The sequence below is a fragment of the Cajanus cajan genome, chromosome 2, assembly GCF_000230855.2.
Source record: "Cajanus cajan strain Asha chromosome 2, NIPB_CcT2T_4, whole genome shotgun sequence".
NCBI classification, from domain to species: domain Eukaryota; kingdom Viridiplantae; phylum Streptophyta; class Magnoliopsida; order Fabales; family Fabaceae; genus Cajanus; species Cajanus cajan.
The window spans coordinates 69800123-69821899 of record NC_138518.1 but is presented as its reverse complement, the minus strand read 5'-3'; the positions used below and the strand labels follow the sequence as shown (position 1 = coordinate 69821899).

Below are 21777 nucleotides of genomic sequence, written 5' to 3'. Positions count from 1 at the left end.
TATAATGTGACAATTATTATAATTATTTTACATATGAAAAATACCTATATACAATATGTTGATTTTATTTATTAGTGAAAAAGTTGCAGTGAAACAATTTTGATATAAGTTTATAAAAATTATAATTTTGCTTAGTCTTTATCTTTAAATTATTAAACTTTTATTAGTCACAAACAACTTGTGGCTTGAACGAACTAGTTTGACTCAAATTTGATTTTGACATGAACTTTATTAGACCAAGCTTAAAAAACTTACATTTTATTTGGACTTAAAATTTAGAGTCTAAGCTTTATAATTTATCGAGTAGTTTACCCAATTTGCCAGCTCCAGTCTAATATTTATTTTTTTAGTTATATTAAAAAGTGAGAGAAAGAATGTAACATTGTAAATTTTTGTTAATTATTGTCTTAATTATTTTTATTAATAATTACATGTTGTGATGTTTTATGGGTTATTATTGAGAAATTCTTAGAATTAAGGAATTTTGGTGAATTTAGGTAGTTTAGAAGATTTCTATGAGCAAAGATCTAATTTAACCCCAATGGGAGGTATATAGGGTTTCTTTTAAGAATTGAGTTTTATAAGTTTATTTTTAAGAATCCTAGAGAGATAAGTTAGAGAAATGAACTATTAATTTTTTTTTCATATTTCTTCTTCATTTCTTAGCCTTCCTAAAGAGTAATTGATTAGTTGTTCTTGGATTCAAGGTGTTGGAGAGCCTAAACTCGTGTTGCGAGGACTATGGTGTGGAGCTTTAGTGTTGCTTGGGGCTCATTTCTTCTTTTCCTTTTCCTTAGTTCACTTTGATCTCGAGGTAAAGGAAGTTAAACCTAATTAATTATTGATTGTTGAAATTGTATGTGCTTTGAATTCATTTAGATCTGTAGCCATGTTGATGAGATTGGAGTGAAAATCATGTTTTGGGTGAGTCTTGGGCATTTTGAAGCATGTGGAAGTGATTTTGGCATATTTGTTGTTGCATGTTGTGATTCTAGTTGGACTTGAGTTGCTTGGAATGCTTATATATGTTATTTACATGTTGCATGCTTGGTTCGTTCGAGTTTTAGGTGGATTTGAGTGAATTGAGAATCTACTAAGTGTAAAACTCATCATCGCATTGAACATGCTTTAGTGGCACCGAGCATGACTCAAAGCAGGGGTCCTCTATCTCACTTGCATCGAGTGTAGGATTGGTGGTGATAGGCATAAGGTGAGAGAATTGTCTTTGACTTAGTAACATTAAGCCTCGAGTTGTGTGGCACCCAATGTGACCAAGACAGAGTTCTCTGCCTAATTAACGTTGAATGATAATGGAGTGACAGTGAGCATGAGAAGAAAGAATCATATTTGCCTGCATTGGGGTTAGGCGTGGCTCTAGTCACACCAGGCATGATTGTCCTAAGGGATTTTTTTTATCTCATCCATGTCAAGTGCGAGTTGAATGGTGTCGGACGTAGGCGAGTTGAATGGTGTCGGACATAGGCGAGATAGAGAGGTCCTTGCCTCAATGATGTCGAGCGCAAGGTGGATGGCGCCTAACATGAGTTGCCTTATGAAAACCTGTTGTTTAATTGAGAAAATGTTGAACATGGATATGATAGGTGAATCTATTGCATGTTGTTTGTTGATTAATGATGTTAGTTCTATATTCATTGATATGGGATAATGCATATAGATGATGATTCTTGAACTCTTGAATGTTGAGCATGCTTTAAGCATTTAAGCATGGTATGTTAATTTATTATTGGATGTTGAGGTGATGGTGCTGAGAATGATTTAGGCATGATATGTTGATTAATTGTTCGATGTTGAGGTGATAGTGCTAAGAATGCTTTAGACATTTAGGCATGTTATGTTGATCAACTATTCAACTTAGGACTAGAGAAGAGAGTGTTTTCGAAAGTTGGATATCCTATTGCGAAATATTGGTGTAGTGTTCTACGAGTCTAGTTTTTGAAAATCCTTCTTGAGTAGTTAACTTTTGAAGTGGATAGTTGAGTTTCCTCTAAGACCTCAGTTGATGTTGTATGTGGGCTAGGTCGAGATATATCAGTTATAAGTGACCAATGTTAATCCATATGTGGACAAGGTCAAAACATACATGTATAAAGTAATGAACCAAGTAAGGTACAAGGTCGAGAGCTTAGTCCCTAATTGAGTACTAGAAAGGCATAGTTTCATAGGAGGCTTAGTTATGTAAGTTAATGTCTTCGTAGACTCACACTTAAGTTGTTCTTACTTAAACTAGATTTCCTAATTTAAGTGACGACATCTAATAAATCATGTTGTTAGGTATTAGTAACCTAATTGGTTGTTGATCTAACATGTGTAAAAAGTCCGTGTTGGTTTAATAGGGTCAAACCATCTAGATTGCTCACCTTTATTGTAGGAAATTCTCATAGGTGAATGTGTGACATCACATGTAATTTAGATGTTATGTATTTGATATATTATTTTGATTGTGATGTTGTTCATTGATAGTATTTATTTTATTTGAATTATATGATTATATATCAATACATATATATAAATATTGTGGTTATATTAATCTTAAATAATTAGCTATTTATGTGACTAGCATTTGATCTATTTAGTGTAATAACTATCACGGATCATTAGAAAAAAATAAGAAAAATAAATACTTTCCCTCGCTCCTCCTATTAGCCTCACGTGCATCTTTTTCTTCACAATATTTAGCGATATACATACTCAAGCTTGAATTAGAAATCACTGTTGAATATATTAGCATAATTTCAAAAAAAAAAACATAAAGTAGAAAAGAAAAGAAAACAAATATAATAGCATAATTCCCTTAAAAAAAATAGCATAATTCCTAAAATATCACATAGAAGTATAAGAGAAGAAAAACATGTACAGAGAGAGGGACATCGTCGACAACTGTCATGTTAAATTAATGTTGCTCCAATTGTGACAAAGAACCGAAGAGAATAAAAAAATATACGAAAACTAGTTTCACAGTGTGTGGTCCCAATGATAGTCAAGAAGGGCAAAGACGGAACAAAAAGTTTGACTTGAATTTTGTTTCGAATCACGCGTAGCAAGAACAAAATTGAGAGTCAACAAAGGTTGCATCAGTTGCTGTACAATCAATTCATATATATATATATATAAATGAGTGTTTTTTTTTTTTTTTTTTTTAATTGAAGGGGTCAAGACCCCAATAAAAATCAATTAAATTCGCGAGAGTAAAAAACAGAAGCTAGATCAGTACTTACCAGAAAAACAAAAAATTGTCATAACAACATTAAAAATTCTTTAGTTAACATATAAGGATAATTAAAAATTAGCTAACTTATCAGCAATTTGGTTGATTTCTTGCAAAACATGACACCCACCCAAACTATCCCCGACAAAATAAAGTATCAGACTCCGCTAACAAACTTTTATAATCTCTATTCCAAACAAGGTTTAGCCCAATATAGATGACCCACTACTCTGTTTGAAGAACAAAATAAAATCTAATATTAACAGTAAATGCAAACAACACCATATCCATGTGATCCCGAAAGACTCCACCAATAGTAACCTTCCTACAGTTGATATACACCATCGTGTCACATTTAAGCTTAAAACATCTAATAGGTGGATGAAATGTAAGAATTTTGTTAGTGAATAATTTATATATCTACCTTTATAAGTATTTATAAAGTCTTAAGTCTGTTTTAACCTTAACTTTTTGAGATCCAACTAACTTAAACTTTATAATGAAAAAAGGAGAAAAGAAATATCTAAAAAGGAAATGATAATCCTCATTCACACTGAAACAGAGATTAGATTTGTTATTTTTTAAAGGAAAAGTGCAATGGTTCTATTATCAGTACCCTACATGTGGTACTAATAGATAAATCAAAGAAAATAGTGGTTGAACTTAGCAGGCTTTTAAATAAGTCTTTTGGGCCTTGCATTGTGGGCAGCAATGAGTATTATGTAAATGGGCTTGGAGAGTCAGAAATGACCTTGCCCTCAAGATCAGCATTGGCCTTTGCCGGTGGACCTAGTTTTCCATATTAGAATTTTGGCTAAAACCCTATTTTGGTCCTTTATATTAATTGCTTATTTTAATTTAGTTCCATTTTTTTTTGTTTCAATTTGGTCTCAAATTAATTAATTGGTTTCAATTTAGTTCCAAATTAATTAATTGATTTCAATGTGGGACTTCCGTCCAAATTATTTAAACGGAGTTAACTTTTAGTCACGTGGATGTCACGTAGATGCATACGTGGGTGCCACGTGGATGACAATTTTTTTGAAAATACCTGGACCCAGAACGGCCCGTTCTGAAACCAGAACGGGTCGTTCTGGTTGCACTTTTGGTGTGTTAATTTTACAACTGAAACGGGCCATTCCAGATGCAAAAATTAACACACCACCAGTGCAGCAGAACGACCGTTCTGAAACCAGAACGGGTCGTTCTGGTTTCAGAACGGCCTGTTCCAAAACTGAGAATATAATACTCTTGACTTAATTGTGTTTTCGATCAAGTATTATAATTATGCAATTTTGATCTCACAATTTTTAATTGAACAATTTTAATTTCTCAAAATTTTAAAAGATTACAGTTGTGTAATTTTAGTCTCACAATTTTTAATTGAACAATTTTAATCTTTCAAATATCATAATTGTGCAATTTTAGTCTTTTTCATTAAAAATTTAATAATTTTAAAATTTTAATATATATATATATATAATGTTTTAAAATTATATAATTGTTTGCTTATTTAAATTAACGTATACTATAATTTTTTTTAATGTATCAAATGATATATATTTATTATTACTAAATAAATAAAATTTATATATTATTAGTATTTTAATATTACTGATAAATTAATATCAATAATAATTTTACTATATTTATAAATAAACTAATAATTTGATAAATATAATTTAATATATATTAATATACTTTTACAAAAATATAAATATATAAGATCAGATATATATTTCTAATTAATATACTTATATTTTTGTAAAAGTATATTAATATATAACAAGTTATATTTATCAAATTATTAATTTATCTATAAATATATTAATAATATTATTGATATAATATCAAAAATTATAATATACGTTAATTTGAATAGATAAATAATTGTTTAATTTTAAAACATTATATATATATATATATATTAAAATTATTAATTTTTAATGGGAGAAACTAAAATCGTAGTATTATGACATTCGAGGGACTAAAATTGTTCAATTAAAAATTGAAAGATCAAAATCGCGCAATTGCAATACTTTAATTTAAGGACTAAAATTACCCAATTAAAATCCTGGGGATCAAAACTGCACAATTATAATACTTGAGGGATAAAAAATGCAATTAAACCAATATTCTTTATTAATTTTATTAAAAAATATAATAATTTTGAAAAATATTTTTTTATGGTAAAAATTTTAAAATTAGTTATTTTTATAAAATACAATTATCTTATAAATAGAGTAATATTTTTTTCTTTTTCTCTTTCTATTTGAGAAATATTTAAGTATTACTTTATAATTTTTTGCAACTTATTTAAAATTAGAGGAATAAAATGATAAAAATTAATAAAATAAACATAATAAAATAAAATATAAAAAAATATTAATATATTTATTTTATTAGATATAACAACATAATTAAAATATAATTAATAGTATATATTTTATAAAATTATTAATATTTTATATATAAAAGAAGGATGAAACCGGAACGGCCGTTCTAAAAGCGGAACGGGCCGTTCTGGTTACACTTTTGGTGTGTTAATTTTGTACCTGGAACGGGCTATTCCGGATGCAAAATTAACGCACCAAAAGTGCAACCAGAACGGCCCGTTCCGCTTTCAGATCGGGCCGTTCTGGGTCCAGTTGTTTTCAAAAAAATTACCATCTACGTGGCATCCACGTATGTATCTATGTGGCATACACGTGGCCAAAAGTTAACTCCGTTTAAATAATTTGGACGGAAGTTCCACATTGAAACCAATTAGTTAATTTGGGACTAAATTGAAACTAATTAATTAGTTTGGGACCAAATTGAAACCAAAAATAAAATTGGGACTAAATTGAAACAAACAATTAATATAAAGGACCAAAATAGGATTTTAGCCTAGAATTTTTGTCGTTTTGAAACATGTGTTCTTATTTTCTAAAATGAAAATTTCTGAAAAAATAATCTTTAATGTTTATTTTTCATTTCAATCACTATATTTATGTTTAACTTAATTAACGTGTCTTAGACAGTAAAATTCACTTAAAACAATCACATCATTATTCATTTCCTACTTTCCGATGTATTTTTCTTGTCCCTGTGATCATTGACATTCAACTAAGCCAAACGTGGATTCAAACATATCCTCACTAGTCAGGACTGGTGATATACAATTGCAGACAACTCTCATAATGCTTTTACTTGGCTTTGTGAGTAGCATAACTGACTATGAGGTTTAGCCGAATCAACGGAATCAGTTTTCAATTGCCTAATTCCTTTCATCTCTTCTCTCGTATGCCCTGTTTCTATGCTTTACTTTGGTTTCTCACAAGCATTTCCTACATTTATCTTTACATGTTGTGTGAATGAAAAAATATTTGTTTGAAAGATTAGTCTCTTAAATAAGTATTTAATGTCTGATTTAAAAAAAATTGACTACCTGCCTTCATGCTATGCAGGGAATACTGGGCATCATCCTTTTGGTGTATTATGATGAGAAAGGAGAAGATAAATTATTTACTGATTATTTGAGGTATGTGTTATGATATCTGTTGTTTGTAATTTCCAGATATGATGTCATATTATTGGCTATTGGTTATGTATTCAGCTACTACATTCTCTTCAGTCTTTGCTTTTCCCTAGTTCTGACATGATTTGGCCTCATTGCCTCCATGTCATTTTCATTTTTCAGTCCTTTCTTGGCTCACACCTTTCTCATTAAAGAACTAGAGGTAATATCTTGCTCAGAGGATGGTCTTATAATGCCTACTCATGCTCATCATACAAATATAGGCATCCATTTGTACCACTAATTGTTTTATTTTGCACTAAGATCAACCAACATCCTATCAATTATTTGTATCAGTGTAAGTGTACAACATACCTTCAACTGAATATTTTCGATGTTTTTAATGTTTGAACATTAAAAAAAAAAATCTCTTAAAAAGAATGAATTAGCTGAGAATTGGTACTTGATGATTAATTTATCAGTTTGCAGCATACATATGATGGCTTAACTTACTAAAAATGGTGTGGTGTCAATATAGATGAGGATACTTTCTCACCTTGCTGTTGTTCTTTGGAATGTAGCTAGAAAAAAATTCACTGTCCTTAGCAGAAAATTGAGGAAATTAGTGTATGACATCTTGCACCGGCAATTCTTCTTTATGATTATGTCCTCATGTGCTTCTAGGTTGTTTTCTAATTTCTATAACATCAAGGCAAGCAATGAAAATGAAAGCTTATAATGGAGAGTGGAGACAGAATAACGGATTGCGATTGCATACATTCTTTATAATAACAAAAAAATTATGTTTTCATTTTCTATTTTCTCATTTAACTAAAAAATACAAAATTCTTACATTGTTATCATTTTTTGTTTTCATTAATTCCTATTTTTTTTTTAAATATAAAATAAAGTCCAACTCTTATAATTGAAAGTAAAAATAGAAAAAAATAATATAATTGATTAGAAATTTAGAATTAGACACAAACAAAGTAACAAACAATCTCACCCTTTTATTTCCTATCCTTTTCTTTTCCTCTCCCCTGTTTCTCTGCTATCATCACGAACCATTAATTATATCAACACAGGGAAGATTTCATTATGAATATAACAAAGTTAACATAAAATGCTTATATATGATGCAATATCAGTCGAGTTGCACTACATGCATGTTAGATTTTTAAAAACACACTCGAGATTCCAGACAGAATTGATATATTTTTTATTTATCAATTTTTTTTATAAAAAATAACAACAAAATTCGAACTTAAAATTTGGTATATATTATCTTAACCTTTGTTGTTAAACCAATTCTTTTATCTTAACCTTTGTAGTTAAAAAACTTGTAGTAGTTTAGAGAGTATCGGTATTAGTTAGAAGTTTTAATAAAGATTAAAATTTTTGTGAGAAACTTTTCCTTTGTGCCTTTGTGGAGATGATGAAGCATGAGTCCATGAGCATGGTATTGATTCCGTTTGAACTTTGAAGTTGGCAGTGGTTGAAGAGATTTTCATTTCCTGTGAGCTGAAAGGAGGGGAAATATATGAAGTATTTGGCACCACAAGGATTTAAGTGACAATGATTAGTGATTCTGGAATAATTGAGTCATGTGGCTCTTGAGGGATGATTATGACGCCCTCACTTTTCTCCAGTTGACTGTTGCTTCCTCCAGTTCAATCTTCGTTGGCAAACAAAAAGTATTTTGGATTGATTGCAACTATATATTACAATTTCACTTGTCTATAAATTCCATTCATTTGTAATCATTTTAAATTTTAATAATCATAAACTCAATGACTTCTTTTCCATATATATCTTTTTCTATTATAATTATAGTCACCTGAAACTCTTTCCTAATAAAAATTTAAACATTCATTCTACACATGATAAAGAATTAGTCCATTCCAATTGGCACCCAATATCTAATACTATTGAGAGTGTAATTCCATTCTACCACATTAAGTAGTCTATTCTAATAAATTCAACAGTAATGTTTATTATTTTTACCATGATGAGGTTTGCTTTCTTAGTCATGTCTATGATCTTGGTCTACAAAGTTGGTATTTGTTTCCCAAACATCTCGGATGTATCTACAAAAAAGACTCTGACGATCAAGTTAGTATATATATTTTGTATCGTTCATTCCTATATAATTATCTCGCTTCTCTCGTTATCGTCCATTATTTTTTTATATAACCGTCATAATCGTTACTTTTTTGGAGAGTTAGCAACGGTTAAGTCGGCTATCTCCATATCGAGATGCATATCCAACGTTGTCGTGTGCCAAAGTTTGCACTCAATATCATAAGTTCAACTTGACTTACTACTCCAAGATCTATATCCCTAGTTCTCGTTTCGGAGAGTTGAGTTATAAACTAAACTTGGTTATCTCATAAATCAGATCGGTACATTTATTATTATTAAGATTGTGTTTGGTAAAGAAAAAAGAAGAAGAAAAATAAGTAAAAAAATAAAGTGAAAATATTTTTTTAATAAAAAAATAGAAGAGAAACATAATAGAAGTTAGTTTTTCAAGTGATCATTTAATTTAAAAAAACAATGAATAATTTTAATTATTATTTATTTATTTTATTATTAAATTATTTTATTTATTATTTTTATTTTAAAAAAATTATAAAACAAGTTCCGCGCACTTCACTTTATCTGACAGGAAAGTTTTTCACGCCACAGAATCCTCACTCACACTTTACTATTACTAAATAATAATACTTTTTTTTTTTTTAAATTTCTCTGTACTTCTATTTTGTTTTGTGTTTTTTCTTTTTTTCTCTGCTCCCCTTTACCAAACGATGCATAAAGAAAATGAAGATCAATATCAGTGGTTTTTATTAAGCTTATTTTTGGTGATTTATAAAAAAATCTGCTTACGAAACTTTAAAATGGTAGTAATAATGAAGACATGTTTAGGATGTGTCAGAGTTATGTTTCATATTCATGTGTGTAATTTAACGTTAGATTCATGATATATTAAAACGCAACAAAGTCAGAATTTAAACGGTCGGTTCAGAATCTCGGTTCGGTTTGTCGTTTCTGCTAATACTTTAGATTCCCTCAATGACAAAATCAGTAAGTGGCCATGACTTTCGCTGATTACGAACTGGTAGTCTGGTACACCTTATTTTTAATTTGATTTATATTTTAAATATTTGTATAAGAAATGCAAAAATAAAAATATTATTTCAATGTGATTCTATATTAATATATAAAGGAAATATTTTTTTTAATAATTACTTTAATTTTCATATTTTATTGATTATTATATTTTTTTATTTTAAAAATTTTAAAAATAATATTTTTTATTAAAATTAAAATTTTAAAATTAATAGATTAATTATAATATTAAATTAATATATATTTATTATTTAATTTTTATTTTTATTTCATCTTTAATAGAGAGACGAAATCCTAAACCTTAGTGGTATTTATAAACGGAAAAGAGTTGGTTTTTATTTATAAATAGGAGAAAGGATGATGAACTGCGATTAATAATAGAAAAAGGAGAATGGCATTTATTTGTGCCAAAAATTGTGGAAACCAATTTGAAATCTCTTCCTCCGATCACACAATCTTTTAAGTTTTCGCTTTGTAAAGATTATGCTGGGCTTTGATAATTTTTCCTTTGATGTTGAGATTCATCTGTTACTTATTCTTCCGTATGAGATGAAATATCAATGTATTTTTTCATCGTAAAAAAACGTACTGTAGGTTGCAGTGCCACTGAGAATAGCTCAGATTATCCATCCGTGGTCTAAAGTCTGATCTACTTCAAGTTATATTTTGTTAGGGAAATGAATTAGACTAAGGTTTTTTTTTGTAAGGGTCTATTTAATTAAAACTTTCATACTTTAATTTATTAAAAAAAGGTCTTTCAGGTCTAATAAATGGGCTTATTTTATTTAAATGCAAATAAATAATTTATTATTATTCTTAAATTAAATTTTTATAATATATTAAAATTTATATTTTTTTTTTACCTTTTAAAATAGTAAGTACGTTGATCTACATATAAAAATCAAACCTATATATATATATATTGAATGAGAAAATTATGTTTTATTAAAAACACATTTATAAATAATTTGTATGAAATTTAATGCTTATATTTGTTTTAACTTAAAAAAAGAGAGCATAAAATAAAGTGTATAAAAGCGTAAAACACAATATGCCGAGATAATATTTGCTTTAGTATTAATCAATCTAAGTAAAGCAATTGAACAAGAGTTGCTTTTCAAGGAAAACCATTGCTAAAATTATCTTATTACGATAATATTTAGATATTCTACAGACAAGCGTAATCTCTTTTCCAAATTGCTTTTAAAAGAGGAGCGATTCATCCGTTAGTTAATTGTATGACAAATTATCTTCAACCAGGATGTATAACTAACATTAGAAGAAAAAAAATACATTACACTTAATATATCACATCATCATCCGCTACTAACATCAACTAACATATAATTTGACTAAAATTGAAAATTCAAATACTTATTTATAATGTCGCTACCTTCTAAATCTAATTTACCATTAGAATACTCTATTATAAAATTTTCATCTTCTAAAACTAACTAGCTGATGTCTCACTTAAAAAGACGAACTTGGCTGTTGACTCTAGTAATATATTTCTACTTTATTGTAAAATCTCTATTTAGAGAACAATTGGTAAATTAGGAAAGTGTTTTTATTTTTTTAGGTGGAGAACAACAACACGAAAGTCAAGTCAAGTAGTCAACAAAGACAAATATCCATAAATCATAATGCGTTTCTATTAGACTAGAGAACTCCAACTACCCAATTCAATACACCATAGTACACCAGAACGTTACAAAACCCAGAGGAAAAAAATGTGAAGACATAAACTGTGGTCAAAGTTAAGCGACATGCAGCAACACTTGGATTCTGCTTGACCTTGGATTCCTATTAAGATTTGTTTAAATGACTGTCATCACCAAAAGACAAATATGACCACATTAACTATCAGACAGGTATATTTACTTGATTAGCGGTTAAAAGAAATGACTCATAACTGAAGCTAAATAAGGTGCCAAAAAATAAAACTGAAGCTAAATAATTTATTGAAACACTGAGGTGTGGTCTAAATACAAAAATCAACAGATTTAATTTGTAAAGCATAAGTGATAAGACATGAATGACAAAATACCTGGGAACCTAAAGGTATGAACTATACACCACATACGCACCAGCAATAACCATCATATCAAAACTATCATATTCAAGAATCCTATGCCCCTCTCTCTATACACCGAAATTAAAAGGAAAGAAGAGAAAAAAATAAGAAAATATGAACCCAGGTAATCAAACTACATCAAAGGAACCCTCTTAAAATGAAGCAGCTTCTGTCTGGCTTCCTCTGCTGTGACGGTGTCTTTTACCATGGTGACGCCGGCCACTACCAAAAGTGACAGGATCAAACTTTCTCAGCCTCTCAGCTTCTTGGGAATTGATCACACACTCTGATGGAGGGCTTTTGTATCTAACTTTGTCATAGCAGTAGGAGTATGTCATGTGCTTCTTCCTGAAACTCTCCATTTTGATTCTCTGTGCAGGTGTAACACTAGAAGGAATTGCTTCAGCATTGTCACACTTGGCCACGTGCTCAATTGGATCCACTGCACAACCATGCAGGACAAGGTCAGAGAATTCAGCAACGTAGGGTGCATACTTGTAGTTGACCCTGTATTTGCCTCCATTGGTGGCCCAATCAGATGCATCCCATATTGTTGCATACAAAGTCATTGGCTTAGAGGGGAAATCTCCTCCCATAGATTCGGTTCGCGTCACTTCTCTAATAGGAACATTATCCACATAAAATCTGCACATGATTAGACAAGAACACACAATTATGAGAATGGTAGAAGTTAACATACTTGAATGAAAAAACACATAAATCCATACAAGGGATATATTAACTAAAGTTTGTACAACCAACAAGTCAGGAAAAATAGAATTGAACTTGTCACCTTAAATAAGATCCTAAAACAGTCTTATATGGATAAAATAAATCGACATTCAGTGATTTCACTAAAAGTGATCAATCAAGTTTTCCATCAATTTTTCTTCGGTGAAGCTGATAGATACTACACCTTAGCAAAGATTGGTCATCAGTTAAGCCTGTAAATTTAAGTAGCCAAAAAAAATTCCAAGTGCTAAAAGCATATATATACCATTTAAGTATTTGATCAAACAGGGAATTTAGTAAAGAGAACTAGAAAACTAGAGAAAATCTTTGAATAAAAATAACCATCCCAACGATAGGGTCTCTAAAATTACTGCTTACAAACAAGGGATCATCACCCTATATAGTAGGGAAGACAGTAGTAAAAATGATGAAAAAAGTTGCTATAACAAAAAAGATATAGATATATGGTCAAGGGTATAACACCCAAAAGAGAACCAAATATAGTATGTAGGGGGCTCAGATAGATGCTCACATGATCTGAGAATCTGTCCAGACAATACTGTACTGATGGAAATCATCGGCTGGGTCAAACCAGAGACCATATCTTTCCTCTCTGCCAATGTTGGTGCTACCGTTGCCATAAACATTGGTCTGAATCCTCCAGTCTTTGCCTCTAATGTTCCCCAAAAACTCAAAGTCGATTTCATCATGGTTATTTTGGAACATGTCACCATTTGACATCTGCACACAGATAACATGATGAAATAAATTTAACAACTCTTTTCCCCATTCTCCGGATATACAAGTTAAAACTTAAAACCAAAATTAGAAAGTGTCTTTTTTTGTTCAAACAAACAACCACACTTTTAGCAAGTAAGGAGTCATTAGATTATATTCTCCACGGGTGAAGATGAAAGTGAGAACTATCAGATTTATCATTATATCACAAAACATTTAACTTTAACAGCGTGTTTCAAACACAAAAACCTTACTAATAAAACCCTGAGAGCTGTGAGGTTTTGTTTTCAAATTTATACAAAAGATGGTGATTCAAGAACACAAAGGGGGAAAACGATATACAAAAGGAAACAAAAAAGCTTGGTGAGTGAGGTGAAGGAGAAACCTTTAATAAGCAGAGAAACACATATGCTTGGTGATGACGAAGGATGATTGAGTTTTCAAAGTATGATATAAAAAATAGGGTATCATTTATTTTTCGGTTAAATCATAAAATAGAGGCATATACTCACATAAAAGGCAACCACAACTCCGGCAGTGTAATCAGCAGGCAACTTAATGGAAGCGCTGAAATAGCCGTGAAGGTAAAGATCATGAGACACAAATCCTGAACCTGCAAAACACACCCCATAAATGGAAAAACCAAAAAGGCGAAAACTTTAGCCACAAAAATCACCATCTCAACCAACCCCACATAGATTGTGAAGCCATAAACAAAAGCTGGCAAAGTAAAAAAAAAAAAAAAAAAACCTGTTCTTTCATCCAGAGAAAGATGAACCGATTTGCCATCCCTATGGATGACCAAGTTACTGTCCCCAAACAAGGGCGCATAGCCTTCATCAAAGGGTATGATGGGCAAGTTTCTGGAGGAGGCAGAGGCCAAAGCAAAAAGCATGGAAGAAAAGAAGAGCAACCCCATGTTGAACCACCCCATGATTGTTTCCTTCTTCCAAGTGGTTTTTTTTTTCCAGATATATAAGGAGTGGTGCAAGGAAGGGTGATGAAGAAGGAGGTGGAAGAAAGAGAGAGGTTTGGAATATCTCTACAGCTAGAAGCGATAGAGAGAGCCGAATAGGGCTGGTTAGAGAGAAAGACACAGCCAAACGAAGCTTATTTGTATTCGTGAGACTGTTTGGAGTGTGTTGAGCTGTGTTCCAATGTAGACAATTTTGAGTATTTATTATTTCAACTTGCTTTATGAAATGTATTTAATTGAAACTCTCATTTTCATTGCTTTGCAATTGGGAAATATTAAATGTATGTGCAAAATGATAAATACGAGTTACTAGTGGAGTAGTACCATTATTCTCTCTTTCTCTCTCATTTAAATGTATTTTTCTACTTTCTTTTCGATCAGTACAAAGACTTGTTGACAAAGCCTTTAACACGCGCCTCTGTTTCTAATGGTAACATATATCCTCTCTGTCCCCTTCTGCTTCTGCCTAAAGTCATGCTATTTTCTTTAACCCAAAAATAAAATTAATTTCAATAGGAAACTTGGGCTTCTGCATGTTTTCTAAAATTACAGCTACTGTAAAAGATGGTAGATGAGAGAAATTACTGTTTGAGAAAACTCATCAGTATGCTTGGAAGAAATTCAACAGGTAGAAAGTGATGACTCATATTTAAATAAATAAATAAATGTGATCTATGGCTTGTGAGTTCGACGAAGAATGTGAATAAAGAAGTCTTGTATTTAAAGAAAAGATGACGTAGAACCTTGAGTCTCGTATTTGAATGTGAATGTGAATGTGAATAAATAAGCCATAGAAAGACCGAGACCAATCGTCTTAGTACCTTAAAATTAAATTTTGGATTTAAATAGAATATTCCACGGTCACAAAAATTGAATAAGAATAATGAATTTATGTTTTTAGTTAAAAAAATTCAAAATTTAAGCGTATATAAATTGATTGAATACAGATGTATTTTAGGGATTGGTGAATGTGATTTAAAATAGAAAAAGGTTGAAATATAAAGTTTGAAAGGTTGTGAGAGGGATAAAGTGCGAAAGGCCATGAATCATGATAGTAATAATAGAAAAGTAGTAAAAAGGAAGAAATGAAGTAGAAGACAGGAGAGGCATACGTAGAAGGTTTTGGGTGGCGAAAAGGAGAAGGGCTTTATAGATTAAAGAAATAGAGTGGTAGAGTGATAAGGGTAAACTGGGAAGTAATGAGAAGCGAGGGTGAATGCGTGAATAGGTATGATAGAGAGGGCATTAAATGGAAGGAATATCCAATGAGAAATGCGTGGGCCAGAGTTCAAAATTCGGCGCCCTAGTGAGTTCGCCACGTCACCATCATTCATATACATGTCATTAAGCAGTAACCATTATTTATCATGCATTAATATATAGTTTGAAAAATGAATTTATAAAGTTTATGTGTTGGGTGCCTAGTTTTCCACACTTCCCGCAATCCATGCTTCCCGTCATTCACGGAGTCACACTTCCCCCTTTATCTTACTTAACTCCGTCTAAATCCGCGTTACCCAAACCCCATTACATTGGGAAAGGAGATACCACCTCTGCCTGGCGCATCACCACAATTTCATTCATAAATATTTTTTATTTTAAACCAAATATTTTTTATAATTTTAAATATAATATAATTTAATAATTAATTTTAAAAACACCAATGATTCAAAATTTTCAACATAAAAATGGTTGTTCTAAAAGATACTAGTTAAAAATATATTAAACTAAAATAAATGTATTGAATATCTAAAAAGACATTGTTTTTAGTTTTAAATCACATCCAACTACCACTGCTATGAGGTGAATTGTTGCAGAAATTGAGGACACATAAATGTTGTTGACTTATTAATAGTGGCGCGTACCTCTCTGAAATATTCCCTTGAGTCTCCCATGGATGATATATTTGGACCGTTAGAAAAACAAAACAAAACAAAAAAAAAAATGCACAAAAGGCAAAGGAGGAAGATGCATTATTGATGATGTTTGGGCACAAATTAAGCAGAAAACAAAATTAGTAGTAATTTAAAAAAGTAGTGTATTATATAATACTAGGGATGGTCACGGACAGATTAGTTGGAAGCAAGTTGGTCCTTGGTTTAAGGGCACGTGATGAGGTAATAATGGGAAGGGTGAGTTTTGTCATTGTACAAGATGGTGTATTCAGATAACGCCAAACATGAAACAACGAAGGGTCTTAAGGGCATGTTTGCCTCCACCCCTAAATCAGGGGGTTCGTGTTCGTGTTTGTGTTTGTCAACACGCGTCACTGCATGACCCACACAAATCTGCCACGTCATCAACATCGAAAGGTCACTCTCTCTCTTTCGCCTCGCGGATCGCGGCATCTTTATTCTTTTTCAGGTATTATTTCTGGTTTTGGATCTATTCAATCCACACCACCACAAAAATAAATTTAAATCCACTTTGCTTTATCCATTTCATGTGGCACACGAATTTCCCTACTCTGCCTAACAAAAATTTTAAGATCAAATATTCTAAATATATCCACCAAAAATTTAATATTTAATATCTCATGTGTTTCTGAAACTGTTTATCCTACACTTTAATCAATTTTATAGTTTATTAATTATTCCTCCAATATCTGACCAGTGTTTCTCCTATAAAGCCACTATTTTTGGATTCAAATCACAATATAATCGACTTTTTAATGTGATAAGCAACTAACATCATAATTTCATCACATATATAAATTACACACGCATTATAACATTTTAATATAAATAACATAATATCAACTTTCGAAATAAGTGTCTCATCAAGAAAATCCTATTAAAATTTTTTTTTTGATTATTTTACGATGATAATCCTTACAAAAATTAATATATAAGAAAATTTACTAATTTTTGTCAGACTTAACTTTCTCTCATATGAAAGATAAGAAAATTATTACAACTCGCATGAAGAGATCAATTTCAAACTCCATCATCTATTATATTGAAAATTATAAAAATTGCAAAATTTTACCTAATGTTGATAACTTGATCTTTGCTCACTAAAAAAGTCATAACTTGAATTTTAGACCTCCTTTTTAGGTGATTCCAAAGTTGTTAAAAAGTTAACATCTAAGGATACAATTCTCATGAAGTCCACAAAGCCTAATTCAATCATCTACTATTCGTTGAGCAAATATTATCTCATTGAGCGAGTTAAACTTTCTAGAACTTCTCATTAGGCAAATCGATTTCTAGCTAAGTGAGTTGGGCTCTTTGGAACTCCTCGTTGAACAATCAATTTCTAGTTGAGTGGATTAAACTCTTTGGAACTCCCATTAAGCAACCAAAACTCATCATTGAGCAAAATTATGAAGATTGTGTTGATGTTCTTTATTTGTGCATGAACGATGAACAACCATACACTTATAACTGAGCGAGAATGCAATGTTCCTCCCTGAAAGTCACCTTCCCTCAACAAAATTTAGCTCCCCACATCATATACACATGAAATCTATGATTCTTCTTTCCCACGCCTCATACAACTCAAAACACCTTAAAAACATCACACGCAACCACTACTAAACTCAAGATTGTCAACCTCTCTTCAACCTTTAAAAGCCCCAAAGCCCCACAATACGAACTTCATGCATTCTCAACATAGATGTCACCAATGGGTCAAACAACATATCAATCAGCACAAATAAATCAATTTACAAACTTCCTTTACCTTAGATTGCTTGAAACAAGAATGGGAAGAAGGAACAACAAAGAATGAAGCTCCAAAGAAGTTTGCCATACCACAACCTCGTCTTTGGATTCTCAGCCTCCTAGCCTCGAATCTTCAATCCAACATCATTACTCAGCTAAGGGAAGAATCTATATTTCTCCCACATAATCAAAAAGAAAAAGAAGAACAAAATTTTTCTGGCTTTAGAGTGTTACCATTTGATTTCATGCGGTTGATTTTGCTTGAATCTCTTTTGAGTTTGCATAGCATATGTTGTTTAGAGATGATCAAGGCAATTCTTATTGTAAATTTGAGCCACTTGACCAAAAAGCCAACCTAACAAAAAAAAAGTGAATCCATTGCACCCTATTTTGAGCCAAACAAGAATTCATTGAAAACCTTGAAGCCCTTAATAAAAACAAAATTCTCTCACACCTTAGGAATAGGAGAGCAGTCAAATTGATCATAAGGGGAGAAAAGTCTTAAGTTTGGGGTATTGTGGGGTGATCATTGTTGCTGAGCATATTGATGAATGTACATGTTATGGTTGTACCACTATGGCCATTAGTCAAGTGTTATTCAAATCAAAAAGTTTTAAAAAAAAATTAAAAAAAAAAAGAAGAAAAAAATTCAAAAGAAAAACAAAACAAAAGAAAAAAAAAATCAAACATCAAAAAGTGATTAAATTGTGTGAATAAGCGTGTTGTATGATCTATATGCTTTGGGTGAAGGTAGTATCTTGGGACTTCTGGGAATAGAGAAAGGAAGAGGAATTATACATGGTGATCATTAAGACTTGCTCTTCTACTCTTATGGTGTCATTTGTTTACCCAGAAAAACCAATTTCTTTTGTTAGCCCAGCCACATTACAACCCATGAAAGACCTTGTGATCTATGCATGATTATGTGACTGTTTGAATTTGATTGAGATGAAAAGCAAAGTTGATTTGTGTGATTCAATTGTGTAAATTTTGAGAGATTCCCTGTAACGACCCGCCCTAGGCCGTCACATCAATAACCAACCAATATAAAATGTTATAAAATAAAGAAAATATAATAACAATGTCATGAAAACATTAAAATAAGACACCCTAGGTGCTGGTCAAGCTCTAAACCTTGCTACTACTCAAAGTAGCTATCAGAAGACTTCTTGCTATCCCAAGCCTCACACCTGATCTGCTCCCCCACAAAGTGAGATCATCACAGTCCAAACCACATGGAAAACATGCAAGGGTTAGCACATATAAAACCAACCATAGTACATGATAAAATATCATTAAACAGATATTTATCCATAATATATATATATCCGCACCAAGGAAATAAACCTTATAAATAGTTATTTCCATGCCAAATATAAATCAAATCTAAAATCCAATGCATACAATCCACACCATTTGTATACATATTCCACATCTAGAAACAAAGTCACACCACTGTATAATTATTCCATGATCTCACACCAACATATACTCACAATGTTGGCCTCAACACCATCCACCAAGTGTTGACACGCACGCTGAAACATATCAGCAACACAGGAATCACACCTGACCTCTCATGGAAAATATACAGCTGGAATTACGTCGTCACGTAACCCTGGTGATCATGGCCACTTCATCCATCGGTATGACTCGGCCTGGCCCCCATACCGGTAGCAAATAGAATACTTAAAGGAGTACTTCAGAATCCACCTAACATCTGAAGTGGTTTATCATATAACCTTTGGAAAAGTTCCACATTGGAATCCTCACCATGGGATTCCCAATTTCATATTTTTCCAAAGATTATATCCTGATCTCACCAAGAGATCTCCCATCCATAACCTTACTCCTCTCAGTCCTATTTACTTTTCCAAACCACATACACATAGCATACTTCATAATTATATATATAAATATAATCATAACCATGCCAAATTAAATATCCAAAACAACCACCAACTTGAATAAATAACAACCATCAATTTAAATAAATAACAACCTTCATACAAACAAAATAGCATATTAAAAGTTATACTACTCCTATCATGCTCATGTATACTAGATTAAGTCTTATAAGTACTACCCATACTAGATTAATTTTATAAATGCCACCCTTACTTGTATAAACCTGAACTGAAACTCGGGCAGAACCTCCACCTCTCTCCTTAAACAGGAACCGAAACTCGGGCAGAATCTCCTCTACTGGATTCTCCTTCCTTTCTCTCCTCTTTCCTCTCTCTTTCTCCCTTTCTCTCTCTAGGAATTTTCTCTCTCAAGGCATACATTTCCAACACCCCAAGGCCCCTATTTATAGCAAATTTTCGCCACCTAACCAGAACGGCCCGTTCCGGAAACGGAACGCCCGTTCTGAACCCTTCAGAACAACGTAAAATTTTCAACTGGAACGGCCCCGGAACGGCCCGTTTCGAAACCCAGCAGAACGGCCCGTTCTCCTTTCGGAACGGCCCGTTCTGCAAGGAGAACGCCCTGTTCTCCAAGCAGAACGGCCCGTTCTGCAAGGGGAACGCCCCGTTCTCCAAGCAGAACGGCCCGTTCTCCTTTGGAGAACGGCCCGTTCCGGCCCTGTACTGCACAAACCCAGTACACACATTTTTCTCTTTTGGAACGGCCCGTTCCGCTTTTGGAACAGCCCGTTCCAAAATCCGAAAATGCCCCAAAAATTTTAATAAAAATTACGAAAATGCCACCGATAATTACCAAAATGCCATCCAATAATAAGATTACAAAAATACCCCTATGCCTTTGAAAATTTACGAAAATGCCATTGATAATGGGTATTACAATTCTCTCCAACAACAAAAATTTTCGTCCTCGAAAATTGACTTACTCTAAAAGAGATATGGGTATTGATCCTTCATCCTTTCCTCCAACTCCCAAGTAGCTTCATTAGTAATCGCATCCCAAATAACTTTCACCAAATTGATAGATTTACCTCGCAACTGTTTAACTTTCTTATCTGCCACTGAAACTGGCTGTTTCTCAAAAGTTAAATTTTCCTTAACTTGTACTGCCTCTGATTCCAAGACATGACTTGGATCGTGAATATATTTCCTCAGTTGTGAAACATGGAACACATCATGTAGATTAGAAAGGAATGGAGGTAATGCAATCTGATATGCCACTGGTCCAATCCTCTTGAGAATTTGATACGGTCCAATAAACTTAGGATTCAACTTCTTAGCTTTGATAGCTCTTCCCACACCTGTGGTAGGAGTTACTTTCAAAAACACATGTTCTCCTTCTGAAAACTCCAAAGGTTTCCTTCTTTTGTCTGCATAAGACTTTTGCCGACTCTGAGCAGCTCTCATTCTTTCCTGAATTTGTTTCACCTTTTCAGTAGTCTGTAAGATGATCTCTGGCCCCACCATCACTGATTCTCCCTCTTTAAACCAACACAAAGGTGTTCGACATTTCCTCCCATACAGAGCCTCAAACGGTGCCATTCCTATACTTGCATGAAAACTGTTATTATAAGTGAACTCGACAAAAGGCAACATCTCTTCCCAATTCCCTAGATGATCCAAAATACAAGCCCTCAACAAGTCCTCCAAAGATTGGATAGTCCTCTCAGACTGCCCATCAGTTTGTGGGTGATAAGCAGAACTGAGCCTCAACTTAGTCCCTGACGCTTGATGCAAACTTTGCCAAAATCGGGATGTAAAACGAGGATCCCTATCAGAGATGATACTGGAGGGCACACCATGTAATCTAACA

General features: G+C 32.2%; 1 protein-coding gene and 1 long non-coding RNA gene across 2 annotated transcripts; one reads left to right on the top strand and one right to left on the bottom strand.

The window, feature by feature from the left end:
* The first annotated feature begins 5933 nt into the window (after window positions 1-5933).
* On the top strand, window positions 5934-9429 carry LOC109804809 (uncharacterized). The gene is made up of 3 exons (XR_002240255.3): window positions 5934-6509; window positions 6676-6749; window positions 6909-9429. It is a non-coding gene; the product is annotated as an uncharacterized LOC109804809 (long non-coding RNA).
* Window positions 9430-11792: 2363 nt separating this feature from the next.
* On the bottom strand, window positions 11793-14551 carry LOC109804814 (putative xyloglucan endotransglucosylase/hydrolase protein 28). Its single transcript, XM_020366676.3, has 4 exons — window positions 14149-14551; window positions 13911-14011; window positions 13193-13401; window positions 11793-12573 (listed from the first exon to the last, which is right to left on the bottom strand). The coding sequence occupies exons 1-4, from the start codon at window positions 14330-14332 to the stop codon at window positions 12081-12083; spliced, it is 987 nt and encodes a 328-aa protein (XP_020222265.1). The 5' UTR covers window positions 14333-14551; the 3' UTR covers window positions 11793-12080.
* Window positions 14552-21777: the final 7226 nt, after the last annotated feature.

Excerpts from the sequence above, each read along its gene's own strand:
- LOC109804814 (XM_020366676.3), bottom strand. The coding sequence starts at position 14,332 with ATGGGGTGGTTCAACATGGGGTTGCTCTTCTTTTCTTCCATGCTTTTT. Across the intron at positions 13,402-13,910 it reads GAGTTGTGGTTGCCTTTTAT|ATGTCAAATGGTGACATGTT; the intron begins GTGAGTATATGC and ends ATCTGTGTGCAG. Across the intron at positions 12,574-13,192 it reads TGGACAGATTCTCAGATCAT|ATTTTATGTGGATAATGTTC; the intron begins GTGAGCATCTAT and ends AATCATGTGCAG.